At 43.3% G+C, this 17791-nt stretch overlaps 1 protein-coding gene across 1 annotated transcript in view; it reads right to left on the bottom strand.

The window, feature by feature from the left end:
* Nucleotides 1-17791, bottom strand: part of cUnh18orf63 (chromosome Un C18orf63 homolog) — a gene marked incomplete at both ends in the record, with an annotated part of 69520 nt that overhangs the window by 27995 nt on the left and 23734 nt on the right. The window contains 3 exons of the mRNA XM_084326765.1: nt 271-378; nt 9084-9270; nt 9985-10070. Of these exons, the coding sequence (XP_084182891.1) occupies nt 271-378; nt 9084-9270; nt 9985-10070 (381 nt within the window). The remainder of the gene's footprint in view (nt 1-270; nt 379-9083; nt 9271-9984; nt 10071-17791) is intronic.

The raw sequence follows: 17791 nt of genomic DNA on the forward strand, positions 1-17791 counted from the left end.
ATTACCCAACATCCGATTAGTACCACCACCAGGGAAAACAGAAACAACAAAAACAAAATTCTCCTCCCACAATCACCCACCAATGGGCACACCAGCACCACACAGGCCTAGAAAACCCAGCCTCCACCGCGTTAGAGCGAGCAATTGCTCGGGCGACAGTGCTTCACGAATGTAAAAATGAGGTGGATACGATCCAGGTGATATGTCTTTCATCACCACCTCTCCAATAGATGGTTCGGGAATTACCAGCTGCCCCTGAACGCTACATACAGCAACCTCCTCCATCTCGCCAACAGATGGCCCCCTGTCCTCGGCGAGAGCCTCGCCCCCGACAGATTCACTCAACGTCAAAACTTGAGTTCGTTCCCCGCCCTGTGCCTTGGTGACAACACAAGCAGAAAACACATTGGGGTGATTATCAAGCAATTCATCACAACACAAGTCAGTCAATGGAGCCTCTTCAACCCCCACCACAGGAATCACACTCTCCCCAGCAAACTTGTTCCCCATGACAAAATCAACACTCACACCTTTTGGTTTCTGGGCCGACCTTGTGATTTTGTCCTGTCGCTTCCTCAGCGTACGACATCCTTTTACCACATGGCCTGTCTCTTTACAATAATTGCACACCACCGGTCTCCTAGACGGCGGCGAGCGTGGCCGGATTGCTGACTCAATCAACGCATCGCACAGAACTTTCCCCCCAGCTATATCATTTCCCATGATAAAATCAATTCCGGCTACCGGAAAAGAGGAACGAACCGCCACGGGAAAACAACCTGTGACTAGTTTTGACCTCACATGTATCATATGTAACGGAGCGGGCGTGTAGCCCATCTCTATTCCGCACACAATAGCAATTGTATTACAAGACGACTCCACACTTAACGGCAATACATCCGCCAGCATAAAGGACTGTGAACCACCTGTATCACGAAGGATCCTCACCTCGCGCTGGTCACAGACCTTACCCGACAGTGACACAAAACCAGAAGATATAAAAGGATCAAAACCAGGGGCGTTTTTAGGGTTAGAAAACATTGGGGGCTTCAGCCCGGGGGTGTGGAGGGGGGGCTCAGCCCCCCCCCCCCCCTTTTTTTTTATTTTTTTTTTAAAACACAGAAATACGCAATTTTAGAGTAATTAGAGATGAATACTGAATAACTAGAATCATTAGAGGTTCTCAAAGTGAGGTCCAGGTCCATGAGAGGGATCTGGGCAGTCCCCATAGAAAATTCAAAGTTAACAGGACGAAATCATCAGTTTCTTATTTATTTATTTATTTAGCCAGATAAAACATTGATCTGGTCCAAGAAGCCCCAACAGGAGTACAAATATACATATATACACACATATATATATATATATATATATATATATATATATATATATATATATATATATATATATATATATATATATATATATATATATATATATATATACATACATACACATATACACCAATAACAAAATAAAAACAGTTAAGAATCATACACATAAGCAAATAAACAAACAAACAAACAAACATATGCACAGCCTATGTACAAAATAAATAAACAGTTCATCTCTAGTCTTTACAGTTTTCTTCAATTGCATAAACACTCAAATCAAAAGTATTACACAATTATCAAAACCTTACACTCAAGGAGCAAAATATAGGCCCAGATTTGCACCCCTACAATGTCAGCCTCACTTTTTGCAAAACAATACACACAGTGATTTGCAAAACACTAAACACACTTGCATTACATTAGACACAGAATGTCAAATTACCACACATATGAGCCAATTGGTTAAACACAGCCATCAGATGCACAAACACACCATTGCTTAATTGTAGATACACAATCAGGTTTAAGCACTATAAAAATGCAGTAGGTGAGTTCACCTGTCTTCAACCAAAATGGAAGGAGAGTGAAGTACTGTACACAGAGAACGTGAAAATATACAATACATTCACCAAACACTACACAAGAAAACCAATGATGCAGACTGATGAAAATATACATTTTCTCCCATTTTCCCAAATCAGTCAACATGTCAACATGGAGAATCACAACAAAAAATTATCTTGCCAGATCCAGCTAGGCAAAGAGATAATGTCTAGTATTATCTGTTTAAATTTTTTCAAAAAAATTATTGTGTTACTGTAATTTTAACCTGTACTGGATACAGTATTTTATGTTTGTCTGATATTTGCTGAGCTTACAGTGTTATGCACATAGTAGCATGAAAATGTATTGTTGTGATTCTCCATGTTGAAATGTTGACTGATTTGGTTATATGGAGAGAACATTTATATTTGCATCAGTCTGCATCATTGATTTGGGTATATGGAGAGAAAATGTTATTTTTTCCATCAGTCTGCATCATTGATTTGGGTATATGTAGATAAATAAATTATATTTTCATCAGTCTACAGCATTGGTCTTGTGTAGTGTTTGGTGAATTTATTGTATATTTGCACATTCTCTGCGTACTTCACTTACAGTACTCTAATCACTGAGAAGTAGAATTGCTAAATGTGTTTTAGGTTAAGCACAGCAGTGTGTGTAACTGGTTCAAACAGAATTAAGTCATATGAAACGTGTGTCTCATATGGTAACAAAATTAGTGTATGGTTTTGACAAGTGTTTAATTTAGCAAAGGATCTGAGGTGTTCTGATAATAGGATCAAATGAAAACTACTTACTAAAAATGTTTAAAAGTACTAAAAACCAACAAAAAATACCAAACACTAACAAACATTCAGCACAGACAATGGGGATGCTGACATCTAAAAAAAAAAGTTAAAAGAAAAGTAAAAAAAAAAAAAAAAAAAAAAAAATGTAAACAATTTTTTTTTTTTTTTTTTAGATCCGGGGCTAGGAGAAAAACATCCGGGGCTAAAGCCCCGGAAGCCCAGGGCTAACGACGCCACTGATCAAAACAACTGTCCGGTTTCCCCCGCCCAGGGCGTGAGACAGTGCTAACCAACCCCACCACCTTTGGTTCCTGAGCTGGCCTGTCAGTATTTTGCCGATCGCGCACAAATGCATAACAGTCCGCCGCCAAATGACCTGGCTTGCTACAATAATTACAATGTCTCTTTTCTGACGGAGGCGAGCGTGGTCGAAATGATCGCTCGTCGCCTCCTACATACACATCATTTCGCACAGACCCATGTGATGCAGAAACATTTTTGTGGATCATTGCCAACTCGTCACACAAAACTGCAGCTTCCTGGAGGGTAGAAACCTTTCGCTCCTCCAACTGTATTATCATGTGTTCGGGCACAAATTTTTTAAATTGTTCCATGAGGATTAACTCGCTCAAAGCCTCGACCCCATCCACTTTACACGCTTCACACCAACGAGTGAACACCATCCGTTGTTCATGGGAAAATGCGACATGTGTTTGCGAGGGAGCTTTACTTAGTCCCCTAAACCGCTGCCTATACGCCTCCGGCACCAGTTCATATACGCGCAAGACAGCACCCTTCACTTTCTCATATACCATGCTGTCCTCCTTTGATAAAAACTGGCATGCGTCCTGAGCCCTACCCGTGAGCTTATATTGCACTAATAGTGCCCACTGATCCTCCGGCCAATTCGCAGCCCCCGCTACCCGCTCAAAATTCACAAAAAATGCCTCCACCTCAGATTCTCGAAAAACAGGAACCATAGCAATATGTTGCCCAACATTAAAACTGCCCTGGCCACCTTCAGATGAGGGCGAAGAAGAGCCAACACTCCCCAGCTCCATCCTCTTCAGTGTAATCTGGAGCTCTCTATCTCTCTCCTTCTCCCTTCCTCGCTCTTCCCTGTCTCTCTCAGCTGCTCTGTCCTCTCTATCTCTCTCATTCTCCCTTCCTCGCTCTTCCCTGTCTCTCTCAGCTGCTCTGTCCTCCCTGTCTCGTACAGCTGCTTTGTCCTCTCTGTCCTCTCTGCGCAACAGCGCTCTCTCCTCCATCTGGAGACGGGCAAAACGCAGACTAGAGCGCGCATGGCCAGAAGACGTGGAGTCTTTATCCGAATCGCCCGCGGCCTCACTTTCAGCGCCGGCCGTACTACCATCCTTCCTAATAGCACCACCATCCGGGTTAAGATCACGTAAGGGAGAGTCAACCCATTCGCCAGTGTGTGCAACCTCCTGATCACTATGACTCACTACTCCCTGAGCCGTGCTAAACACCTGTTGCTCCACCAACCCCGCTATAACAGCTGCCTTCATATCCGCCTTGGATTGGGAATTTTGCACAGCAATATCATAATGCCTAGCAATAAGGCCTAATTCCGCCTTAGTGCAACCTTCCACCTGATCCTCTGTCGGATCCGCCATAAAGGCTTCAAAAACAAATGCCGACGCAGCCATATTATGTTTTTATGCGTGCGTAAAAAATATATATATACATATATATCACGTCCTCACTTAATTAACCATGACCGTGCACAATAATAATAGACACATTCTGCTTTCATACCTCTTAACCAAAACAATCCAACTGACCACATCTACTAAATGAAAATAATAACAAATGGTCCTAACCACTCAACTAGGAGTCACCTGTGTCACTCTAGCCTATCCCAGATAAACTACTCCACTAGCTGGATGAAAGGCTACACATATCTTCAATCGCTTACCGATTTCATTGCGCGCTCCACCGGAATCACGACTCGTGCCCCCCACCCTCTAGCCAAGCAGGTGACCCCCCCCCTGTTACCTATGTGGCAGAAAAATAGAATGGTTAAGAGCATCACAACAATAATGGTTTACATCAATCAACTGTGCACGGACAATGGACCCCACTAACTTACCAATTTAGAAAACGCTATCTTATTACACCTGATATGCTTCAATCGACAAGTCACCGTTATTTTACCAACAAGGAACCATACAATTGCGCAAACTTAACGAGCCCCCATGTCATGTACAGAGGTCTATCGACCATACAGGATAGTTAACTGGGCAGGTGGTACATGAGCAGAAACAACCCCCTCAGTAGAAAAATGCTTGTCAAAACAGTCCCGGGTAGGCAGATAGTAAACAAAGACGTTTTCAAATGGTAAATCAGGTTTTATTGTATAGTGGGGGTTTCAACCCACGGCCCTTTTCCCAAAGGGAAAAGGGGATGTTGTCGGTGGGGATTTCAACCCACGCACACACAAAGGGGAAAAGGTAATGGAGGACAAACAAGACATATAAATAAAGTGGCAATGGCATACAGCCTACCAACACATATATATATACAGTTCCACTTGAAGGGAACAATAGCAAAAGGGCAGTAAAGTATCACTCCACACTCAGTGGAAATAGGCACAAAGGCCAACAAGAGGATACTCACTCAGGTAGAGAAGTGGCACATAGGCCAACAATATATATATATATGAACACAACAGTGGTTAACAATGGCAACCTCACTCTTCTCTAGTCACCAGCAATTGACTGAGAATGAGGCGCCGAGACGTGTGTGTGCTGTCAGGTATTTGGCTACCCATCCCTCTTGAGCTGATTGCCAATCAGCTGTCATTCATTAGGCAATCAGCACTCTTCAGTAGGGATGGGCAGCACCTGACAGGGAGAGAAGAGACAGCATTAGCTCTCATGTTTACACACACACACATCATATACAAAACATAACACATTAAATATACTAACCTGGGCCCCGTTTCATGTACGTGGTTCAACTAAGTCGATCAAGATGTCCATTATCCAGCTTCAGTTAACCCGATGTTCGAAGCCGGGATTTTCCTGTTTCACAAAGCTGGATTCAGTCTCGTTAACTCAAGCCAGACCTGCGAGTCAGGCTAAATGCGCGCGCCCGCCTCAGCCGAGAAGACAGCAAGTGTCGAGAGCAGAGATTCTGATTCTCAACGGCATTGATTGATTAATTGATTTAAGACTTTATTGACAGATTGCAATACGGCTCAATCGCCTCGCCGACAAGTTAAATGCGTTATCTATAGGCTAATTCCAAGTCCCTCATTACCTCAATCAATCAGACTATATTTCTTTAAACTTGCCTGCTGGATTGAATAATCAAATGAGATCTTGCTAGCGAAAGAAATTAGTTAACAGTTATACAGAATTACGATACGGCCCTCTTGCCCATTGATTGATGTATAGTCAATCTTTAACTTATCTCCAATGTGGTCCAACGGGTTGTTCTTTTGACTTTCACACGGACGACCGGGGTTCAAGACCCTAATCGTCTCCTTTTTTTTGCAATATAGGAATAATTCAATTTGGTGCACGTTGAGAGCTATATAAAGAATGACATCCTCAATGCATGTAGATTTATAATATTTTAACTTAAAACCAGGCTACTTTGGCGTATAATCATTAATATTATATTCAAAAAAATCATATTGAAAAACACCGGGATTTGAACCCGGGTCGCAAGGCTGGCAGGCTTGAGCACTACCGCTAGACCACTGTGCCAGATGGGATAAATTCATTGTTTATACATTAATGAACGAGAGACCTGTGTTTAGAATATCCTTTGTTATGAATGAAGTTTATCCCTTTATCCTCATTCATTAATGTGACGTCAACGGCTCATTCAATTTCTCAAATCCGTCAAACAGCGCATCTCATCAGACATCTTAATCCCAGTTACAATTGAAATAACCACATAATGTGTACATCGCCCGAGCGAGCGCCACCGTCGCCACGGTATATAATATAACGTGCATTATTTAGGACAAAGTGAATTTAGTATCGGCGTTTTGGGTCTATTTTACATTTAAAAAGCCCCCTCTGGAAGAATGGAGCACAAGAACGTAATTCAGAATGGTATAATGCAGATCGTAGACTGTGGGAATAGTTTCAGGAAACGGGCCGTCACTTCTTTGCGGGGGCGTGGCGATAGTTCAGGCTAAGTTGAACTTGAACTCTGCTTTCGACCAGGCTCAAACTTTTGGATATGTTGTCATGGTGATTTGGAAAATCCAGGTTCATGAAACCGGAAAGTCCGGCTAACCCAGTTATCCAGCTAAAGTTATCCGGCTAACTCAGTTATCCAGGTACATGAAACGGGGCCCTGATGTTCAGAAGGTGTCATAAATACAGTAATAATGGTAATGACCAACCCACGTACCCAGGTACGTCACACTGCTGTATTGTCGCAGTGAAAGGGTTAACCGTTTGGTAGTGCTGGTGGTTTTCAGACATGGCATTTACATTTAGTAATTTAGTTAACGCTTCCAAAGCAACTTACAAGTTCTGTACTAGTAACAAAAGAAGATTTTTGTGTCTCATTTGTTAATAGAACACTTTAGATTTGTATCAATTGGGAGGAAATGCTTGTCTGTGTCTCTTCACCTTAGCCTTCTAATACATTCTGCCACTTAGACGTGTCACATCCACACGGTGATTATTGTATTGTAAAAGAGATCTATTTTATTGTTCTCAAACAGCCAGTGTGTTCTCAGCTGCACTCCCCCGCATGAGGAACGCCACTGATTCTTAACCCCTTCACTGCCACGCGACAAAGGGTTAACCCTTTCACTACCATACTACAGGTTAACCGTCTGTAGTGTGATAGTAAAGGGTTAACCTTCTGTAGTGTGGCAGTGAAAGGGTTAAATTGAATGTGCGCTCTCTGACACAGTGAATTAACGCCCCTATTGTCTATTGTCATTATACAGAACGAGTACAGTACAGAGCCCTAAATTAAAAACGGTTACACACTGAGGTAGGGAGGTTTGTGATCATGTTCTTAAATTGTCCACAGCATAGTGCGGTATTGAGAGTGAGTTGAAGATAATTCCAGGAAGTTGGTGCATCAAGTTCAGACTGAACTCAAAACATGAGGATGAATGTTCTACCAAAGACATATGAACCAGTTTGTTTATATTTTGAAATAATGTAACGTGTGTGTGCGTGTGTGTGTGTGTGTGTGTGAGAGAGAGAGAGATAGAGTGAGTGAGTGAGTGAGTGAGTGAGTGAGTGAGTGAGTGAGTGAGTGAGTGAGTGAGTGAGTGAGTGAGGTGAGTGAGTGAGGTGAGTGAGGTGAGTGAGTGAGTGAGTGAGTGAGTGAGTGAGTGAGTGAGTGAGTGAGTGAGTGTGTAGTGAGTGAGTGAGTGAGTGAGTGAGTGAGTGAGTGAGGTGAGTGAGGTGAGTGAGTGAGTGAGTGAGTGAGTGTGTAGTGAGTGAGTGTGTAGTGAGTGAGTGAGTGAGTGAGTGGGTGAGTGGGTGAGTGGGTGAGTGGGTGAGTGAGTGGGTGAGTGAGTGAGTGAGTGGGTGAGTGAGTGAGTGAGGTGAGTGAGTGAGGTGAGTGAGGTGAGTGAGTGAGTGAGTGAGTGAGTGAGTGAGTGAGTGAGTGAGTGAGTGAGTGTGTAGTGAGTGAGTGAGTGAGTGAGTGAGTGAGGTGAGTGAGGTGAGTGAGTGAGTGAGTGAGTGAGTGTGTAGTGAGTGAGTGTGTAGTGAGTGAGTGAGTGAGTGAGTGAGTGGGTGAGTGAGTGAGTGAGTGAGTGAGTGAGTGGGTGGGTGAGTGAGTGAGTGAGTGAGTGAGTGAGTGAGTGAGTGAGTGAGTGAGTGAGTGGGTGAGTGAGTGAGTGAGTGAGTGAGTGAGTGAGTGAGTGAGTGAGTGAGTGAGTGAGTGAGTGGGTGAGTGAGTGAGTGAGTGAGTGAGTGAGTGGGTGGGTGAGTGAGTGAGTGAGTGGGTGAGTGAGTGAGTGAGTGAGTGAGTGGGTGAGTGAGTGAGTGGGTGAGTGAGTGAGTGGGTGAGTGAGTGAGTGAGTGAGTGAGTGAGTGAGTGAGTGAGTGAGTGAGGTGAGTGGGTGGGTGAGTGAGTGAGTGGGTGGGTGGGTGAGTGAGTGAGTGAGTGGGTGCGTGAGTGAGTGAGTGAGTGAGTGAGTGGGTGCGTGAGTGAGTGAGTGAGTGAGTGAGTGAGTGAGTGAGTGAGTGGGTGAGTGGGTGAGTGGGTGAGTGAGTGAGTGAGTGAGTGAGTGAGTGAGTGAGTGAGTGAGTGAGTGAGTGAGTGAGTGAGTGAGTGGGTGAGTGAGTGGGTGAGTGGGTGAGTGAGTGAGTGAGTGGGTGAGTGAGTGAGTGAGTGAGTGAGTGAGTGGGTGAGTGAGTGGGTGAGTGGGTGAGTGTACCTGTTGTGACCCGGTCCCAGTCAGACCAGCAGTGTGGTAGCAGGGTCTACTGGTCATGCGGACGGGGAAACCACACACGGTCTGCAGTCTGTCTCTGACGTCCGACACGAAGGAGCCCAGCGCCCCCTGCAGGTCCACGCGGGGACAGCGCTGCACCGGCAGGGCCCTGATGCAGCTCAGGGGGTATCTGAGAGGAGGAGGAGCTTAAGGAAGAGAGGAGGAGCTTAAGGAAGAGAGGACCCTCCTTTCACCTTTAAAAAAGTGTTACGTATCTTTTTAACAGTTTGATACGACTTCCTTGCATCGGTGTGTGTACTATTCACACCCACCCGACCCCCTCCTAATGTACAGTTTCCTCCCCCTCGAATGTATATCGTTTCTGTTAGGATCTCTGTTCAACAGTACTGTATATTTGTATATTAATATATAAATGTAACAAGAATGTCATGATATATACCTGTATATCTGTATGTCGTGTATGTCATAAATGTCATTATGAATTGAAAAGGGGGGACCCTGATGTAAACAAGATGAAAGTCTTTCTCTGGTCTGCATCCCCTTAACAATTGTGTGTATTGAGCCGTACTGTATTGTACCCATTCTGCAATCTGTTAATAACATTTTCAATCAATCAATCAATCAATCAATCAATCAATCAATCAATCAATCAATCAATCAATCAATCAATCAATCAATGTCTATACTACTACCTACTATGCTATTATGCCTACAGTACGTCTGACCAGCAGACTCTAGTCTGTGTATGATGCGTCTGAATAGCAGACTCATGATATGTCTGGACTCTGAAACGGCCTGCAGGCTAACGGTGTCCCTCACTATTATCTCTGATACAGAAGGGACGTGTTGTTGTTGTTGTTGTTGTTGTTGTGTGAAAGGATACGTGAACAGTCTCTCTCCCACCAGTTTAAAGTAGACGCCACAGTAGACCTGCTCCTCTTCAGCTAGCTCTGGTAGTCTGTAACCATACTGAACACACACACGCACACATAACACACATCCACACACACACACACACACACACACACATCCACACACACACACACACACACACACACACACACACACAAGATCTACATATTTACAAATATATACACATTGGTCTTGCTCTTTGATAGGCCTTTAGTTTGCAGGACCATTAGCTTACTGTTATAGACCTCTGATGTCAGGGCCATTAACCTACAGCCATAGACCTCTGATATCAGGACCATTAACCTACAGCCATAGACCTCTGATATTAGGACCATTAGCCTACAGCCATAGACCTCTGATATTAGGACCATTAGCCTACAGCCATAGACCTCTGATATTAGGACCATTAACCTACAGCCATAGACCTCTGATATTAGGACCATTAACCTACAGCCATATACCTCTGATATCAGGACCATTAACCTACAGCCATAGACCTCTGATATCAGGACCATTAACCTACAGCCATAGACCTCTGATATCAGGACCATTAGCCTACAGCCATAGACCTCTGATATCAGGACCATTAACCTACAGCCATAGACCTCTGATATCAGGACCATTAACCTACAGCCATAGACCTCTGATATCAGGACCATTAACCTACAGCCATAGACCTCTGATATCAGGACCATTAACCTACAGCCATAGACCTCTGATATTAGGACCATTAGCCTACAGCCATAGACTTCTGATATTAGGACCATTAGCCTACAGCCATAGACTTCTGATATTAGGACCATTAGCCTACAGCCATAGACCTCTGATATCAGGGCCATTAACCTACAGCCATAGACCTCTGATATTAGGACCATTAGCCTACAGCCATATACTTCTACTATTATGACTATTAGCCAACAGCTACTGTATATACTTCTGATATTAGGACCATTAGCCTAAAGCCATATACTTCTACTATTAGGACTATTAGCCTACAGCCATAGACTTCTACTATTAGGACCATTAGGCTACAGCCATAGACTTCTACTATTAGGACCATTAGGCTACAGCCATAGACTTCTACTATTAGAACTATTAGCCAACAGCCATATACTTCTACTATTAGCCCACATCCATAGACGTCTGATGTTGAATCATGAATACTATTCAAAACAACATTTTCCATTTTTATTTTAAATGCAATTTCACTCAGACAGATGGTGAAAAGTTGCCATTTTGGAGACAAGATATTTTCCTCAGACAAGTGATTATTGGATCAAATATGAATAAAGACGCACAACTAGACATACACACACATTTCACAAAAGGACACACTCCCACAAGCTTGACACAAAGCCACACACACTTGACACAAAGACACACACACTCACACAAAGACATGCACACTTGACACAGACACACACACACACTCACACAAAGACATGCACACTCACACAAAGACACACACTCACACAAAGACACGCACACTCACACAAAGACACGCACACTCACACAAAGACACGCACACTTGACACAGACACACACACACTCACACAAAGACACACACACTCACACAAAGACACACACACTCACACAAAGACATGCACACTTGACACAGACACACACACACTCACACAAAGACACACACACTTGACACAAAGACACACACTCACACAAAGACACACACACTTGACACAAAGACACGCACACTTGACACAAAGACACACACACTCACAAACTTGGCACTAACACACACGCATACACAAGCTTGGCAGTAAGACACACACACACACACACACACACACACATATACACATACACACACACTCACACAAACTTGCCAAAATTGATATCACATGTTGGGGTCAGTGTTGTGGTGAATACTTATAGAAAATGACAAGTCATCCAGCCAGAGAGGAGAGGACCATTAACCTACAGCCATATACCTCTGATATCAGGACCATTAGCCTACAGCCATAGACCTCTGATATTAGGACCATTAACCTACAGCCATAGACCTCTGATGTTGAATCATGAATACTATTCAAAAACAACATTTTGCATTTTTATTTGAAATGCAATCAGTTTATCTCAGACAGATGGTGAAAAGTTGCCATTTTGGAGACAAGATATTTTCCTCAGATTATTGGATCAAAGATGAATAAAGACGCACAACTAGACATACACACACATTTCACAAAAAGACACACACACACACAAACTTGGAACAAACATCTGCACACACACTCCCACAAGCTTGACACAAAGACACACACTCACACAAAGACACGCACACTTGACAAAGACACACGCTCACACAGACACGCACACTTGACTTGACACAAAGACACACACACTTGACACAAAGACACACTCACACAAAGACACACACGCTCACACAAAGACACACTCACACAAAGACACACACACTCACACAAAGACATGCACACTTGACACAAAGACACACACACTTGACACAAAGACACACACTCACAAAGACACACACTCACAAAGACACGCACACTTGACACAAAGACACACTCACACAAAGACACACACTCACACAAAGACACACACTTGACACAAAGACACACACTCACACAAAGACACACACTCACACAAAGACACACACTTGACACAAAGACACACACTCACAAAGACACGCACACTTGACACAAAGACACACACTCACACAAAGACACGCACACTTGACACAAAGACACACACTCACACAAAGACACGCACACTTGACACAAAGACACACACTCACACAAAGACACACACTTGACACAAAGACACACTCACACAAAGACACGCACACTTGACACAAAGACACACACACTCACACAAAGACACGCACACTTGACACAAAGACACACACACTCACACAAAGACACGCACACTTGACACAAAGACACACACTTGACACAAAGACACACACACTCACACAAAGACACACACACTCACAAAGACATGCACACTTGACACAAAGACACACACACTTGACACAAAGACACACACACTTGACACAAAGACACACACTCACACAAAGACATGCACTCTTGACACAAAGACATGCACACTTGACACAAAGACACACACACTTGACACAAAGACACACACACTTGACACAAAGACACACACTCACACAAAGACATGCACTCTTGACACAAAGACACACACACTCACACATAAACTTGGCACAAAGACACGCACATACACTCACACACACAAGCACGCACATACATACACACACACACACACACACACACACACACACACACACACACACATACACAGACACATACACATACACAGACACAAGCACAAGCGCACACACACACACATACACATACACATGCACAAGCACAAGCGCACACACACACACACACACACACACACACACACACACCTGGCACTAAGACATGCATGTACACACACACACTCACCCAAACTTGCCAAAATGAATACCACATGTTGGGGTCAGTGTTGTGGTGAATACTGAGCCAGAGAGTACAGCTGGGTTCATATTATTATGGGATGTGTATTAAATGTCAACTGGTTGTAAATACAGCAGCATTTGACACCTCTGTTGTTCAGCTACTGAAAGACATAAAAAAATACGACATGACCAATTCATTGTGAGTGTCTGTGTGGCTGTGTGTGTGTGTGTGAGTGTGTGTGTGTCTGTGTGTGTGTGTCTGTGTGGCTGTGTGTGAGTGTGTGTCTGTGTGGCTGTGTGTCTGTGTGTGTGTGTCTGTGTGTGAGTGTGTGTCTGTGTGGCTGTGTGTCTGTGTGTGTGTGTGTGAGTGTGTGTCTGTGTGTGTGTGTTTGTGTGTGTGTATGTGCGTGTGTGTGTGTGTGTAAGTGTGTGCGTGTGCATGTGTGTGTGTGTTTAAAGCAGAGGTGCTCTCCTCTTCCTTGCGAAGGCCCCGTAATGTTACACATGTGTGACGAATCTACACACATGTTCAGGTTCCATATGAATTTCGATTGTGAATTAGATTCAAGTGTATTCATATAACAGAGCTCTCAGGATATATTATACATATACAACACACAGCTTGGTTTGGCTCAGTAAAATTCTCATTTTCTTTAGTGTGTGTGTGCATAGCAGACACCCCCCCCCCCCCTTCCCTCCCCCTCTGATAGGAGGCAGACCCCCCCCCCCCCCCCCCCCCCCCACTCTATTCTGATAGGAGGCAGGCAGATGTCTGGTTTGCCTGTACGTTAATGCCAAGCAAGCAGTGCAAAAATGCTTCCGCATTCGTCACCGCACGCTAGTGCGGTAAAGCGCCCTTCTTTTCAGACAAATGCTACCGTGCGTGCACCGGCGGCGGCGTGCTCGCTCAGGTGCGTGCGTGCGCCGGCGTGCTCGCGCGAGGTGCCCGCGCATGCGACACGAGCGGAGCTCAATATATATAAGTCACCGCCCCTTATTCAGTATCCAACAAATAGCTCAATTGGCTAGGACACATGGCTGTGGATCCTATGGCTTGTTTGCTGGCGAGTTCGAATCCCATCGAAAATATTTTTTAACGTGATTTTTTTTAACGTGTATTCTTTCGCCGATTAAGGTTAGGCATTGTTTCGGAGTTGGTTAAGGTTAGAACGGTTAAGTTTAGGCGCTGTTAAGGAGCTGGTTAAGGTTAGAGTTTGTCAAAGAGAATGGCAATATAATTTCTATGGTTAAGGTTAAGGTTAGGCATTGTTTCGGAGTTGGTTAAGGTTAGAACGGTTAAGTTTAGGCGCTGTTAAGGAGCTGGTTAAGGTTAGAGTTTGTCAAAGAGAATGGCAATAGACAGCCTATTTCCGCGAAAATGAAAGGCGCATTACTGCATGCCACTACGGTAAATTTTTGCACTGCTTGCTTGGCATAAAGCTACACGCGTCTGGTTTAGACGACAAGCAGTGGATCAATTATATCCAGAGAAGAGAACGACAGAAGGAGGATCGTCAATACGGTTTTTGATTTTGTATTGAAATCGTCTATTACACTTTAGGCTGCAGACAAACACATTTTTACATTCTGTCTCAGGGACACCCATTAGATGAGATTTGTATTGTTACATAGATTAAAGGTGCTATAGACAAAAAAAAAACTATGTAGTGACTTTTTCCCTTCATTTTTTAATAAATAATCCACAGACGTTTTTAGAAAGGTGTGGAATAAAAGTATTGCTTTTCCCCCCATACATTTTTGGATTCATTCATTTATAATAAAAAAGATGTTGGCAGGTCCAAAATTAATGTAATTTTTTTACATGTTGCCTGCATGTATCCCCTCTCTACTTCCCATTTCCCCACGTGGAATGCACCTGATTAGATAAATGAGATAAGATAAGATAAGATAAGATATTCCTTTATTGATCCCCTTGGGGGAAATTCAGGCAGCATGGGGGAGGGGGGGGGGGGGTACAGGTAGTAAAAAAGCAGTGTAAACAATATAACAAATCAATATAATTAACTCTGGACATGTGCATATGGGCAACAAGGTGCGAGATGAAGGTATCAAAGTAAAAGTTATGTTTATTGTAATTTTTCCATTGACATTGGCATGCCACATCAATGTGGAACGCCCTACCCACAGCTGTAAAGGAATGTGAATCACTACCCACCTTCAAAACCTCTCTCAAAGAACACCTACGGGAGACTGCAATTCAAAACTGGCCCCTGTAAATGTCCAAACCCAACCCCCTCCAATGTACAGTGACCCCCCCCCCCACCTACCCAACCCCCCCCAATATATAATATATAATCTAATAATCCAATAATCAAAATCTAATATATAATCTAAAAATGCTAAATGATAAAATGATAAATATATGATCTGATGAAGATCATATCACTAAATGCTGGTGCTCTAGTGCGACATCTAGTGGCTGAGTGTTATCTATCTAGACACGTTGAAGCCTACAATCAGAGAAGTCTTATACACGTTTTCTCATGTAGCTTACAAGTTCTGTACGACAAGTCGGCAGGAAGGGTACAACTCTATCAGATGATGAGTAACAATGTTCATCACAGTGTTCAAACTTGAGTGCTGCAGTGTTGAGTGTATGTTAGTATATTAGGAAGAGTGCGTGACAGTAGAGGACAGTAAGAAGTAGGGGTGGGGGAAAAAATCGATACGTAGTAGTATCGCGATACTTTGCGTGGCGATACTGTATCGATACAGGGACCAGCGTTTCCGTTAGCCGGTAATTACCGGTATTTGACCGGCAAAATATGTTGAAGTCCGAATATTTAAATCTCTCCGGTCATAATGTCCGGTGAAAATAATTCCTCTAAGCACAATTTTATTATTTGAATTGTATTAAAATAGGCTAAAATTAAATAGCCTATGCGATGAACGAAACAATCATTACATTTGTTTCATTGTTGCTTCACTCTGATAAAGCGCGGATGGCGCCGCTCAGATGTGAATCTTTTTTTTTCTTTCTTTTTTTGAGCCTGTCTGGCCACCATAACGACAAACAGCTATACGAGCGAGAGAGAGAGATGGCCAAACAAGCTAAACTTAACAAATATTTCATGAAACCAAGCACAAGCAGGTCTAATAATAATGACATTGACAACGAAGATGAGTCTTCTGAAGTCACAGAGACCGCCGATGCTCCCGCGGAAAATAAACAGAAATGTCGAGCGTTCAGGCGGCGGCCCGAGTGGAAAGTTAAATTCTCCTGGCTGAGGTACGACATTATAGTCTAGTAGTCTAGCCTCTATGATGTACGAGAGATAACATTGATTGAACGTACACAAAGTACACTTTATTGATTGAACCACAAAGAGCATCCCCAGTCTGCTGCTACCGTTGCGAGCCTCGCAGACGTCCACCTGTTCCAATGGGGATCTATCAAAGTCGAACCAACCAGACGACCCGCTGTTCTCGCAGGTACAAAACGGATAGACACAACGAGAGACGGGGTGAGTGAGTGTTGACATTTTTTAATCATATGCAACTGTTGGTTGACTGCCGTGTCACATAGTAATGCATATTATTGATTATAACTAAATGTAGGCTATAAATGAAATCAACAAATGCGTTACGAGCATGTGGCTCGTCCTCTCTGCATGTGGCGACGAGCTAGCAAACGAGGCAATGTGATGATCAACTACAGTTTGCTGTGTGTGAAGTTGAACATTATGATATGTGTGACGTGTCTGATACAACGAGGTGAAGCGATGTCGACTCGAGATTCATTTGGGGGTGCGTGTGACAGCTGCTGCAGCCGCGAGCCTGCAGGGCGGGAGCTTGATGCTGGATTAGCGTATCGCACTAACTTGGGAGGCGATAGATAGTAATTTGATTCTGCAAATCAATTTCTCATTCTTCGCTTGATGTAATTAATACAAATGTCCAATATAACGGAATTCGTTAGCTCATAAAAATTTGATTATAACAGACTGCTGTTTAAAACTCTGACCGGAATTTCTCGAATATGTCCGGGGATAGAAATCTTGCAGGACACCCAGACCGGCACGAATATGTTCTAACGGAAACGCTGACAGGGACGCCAGGTATTGATATTTAATTATTCATTAAAAATAAAAAATAAATTGTATAAGGAAGTTGCATTGTTCATTTCAATACCTGTAATAGTACAGTAGTCCACACACACACACACACACACACACACACACACACACACACGTGCACGTGCATTCAGTTAAGTTGGAATATGACTGTAATACAAACAGTTCAGTTTGTCAGGTACATGCAACACAGATTACAGTGTTTACATCTGTCTGCTTGAGAAAATACCATGTTCTGCAAT

This window comes from Notolepis coatsorum (assembly GCF_963971535.1).
Source record: "Notolepis coatsorum genome assembly, chromosome: 12".
Lineage (NCBI taxonomy): Eukaryota > Metazoa > Chordata > Actinopteri > Aulopiformes > Paralepididae > Notolepis > Notolepis coatsorum.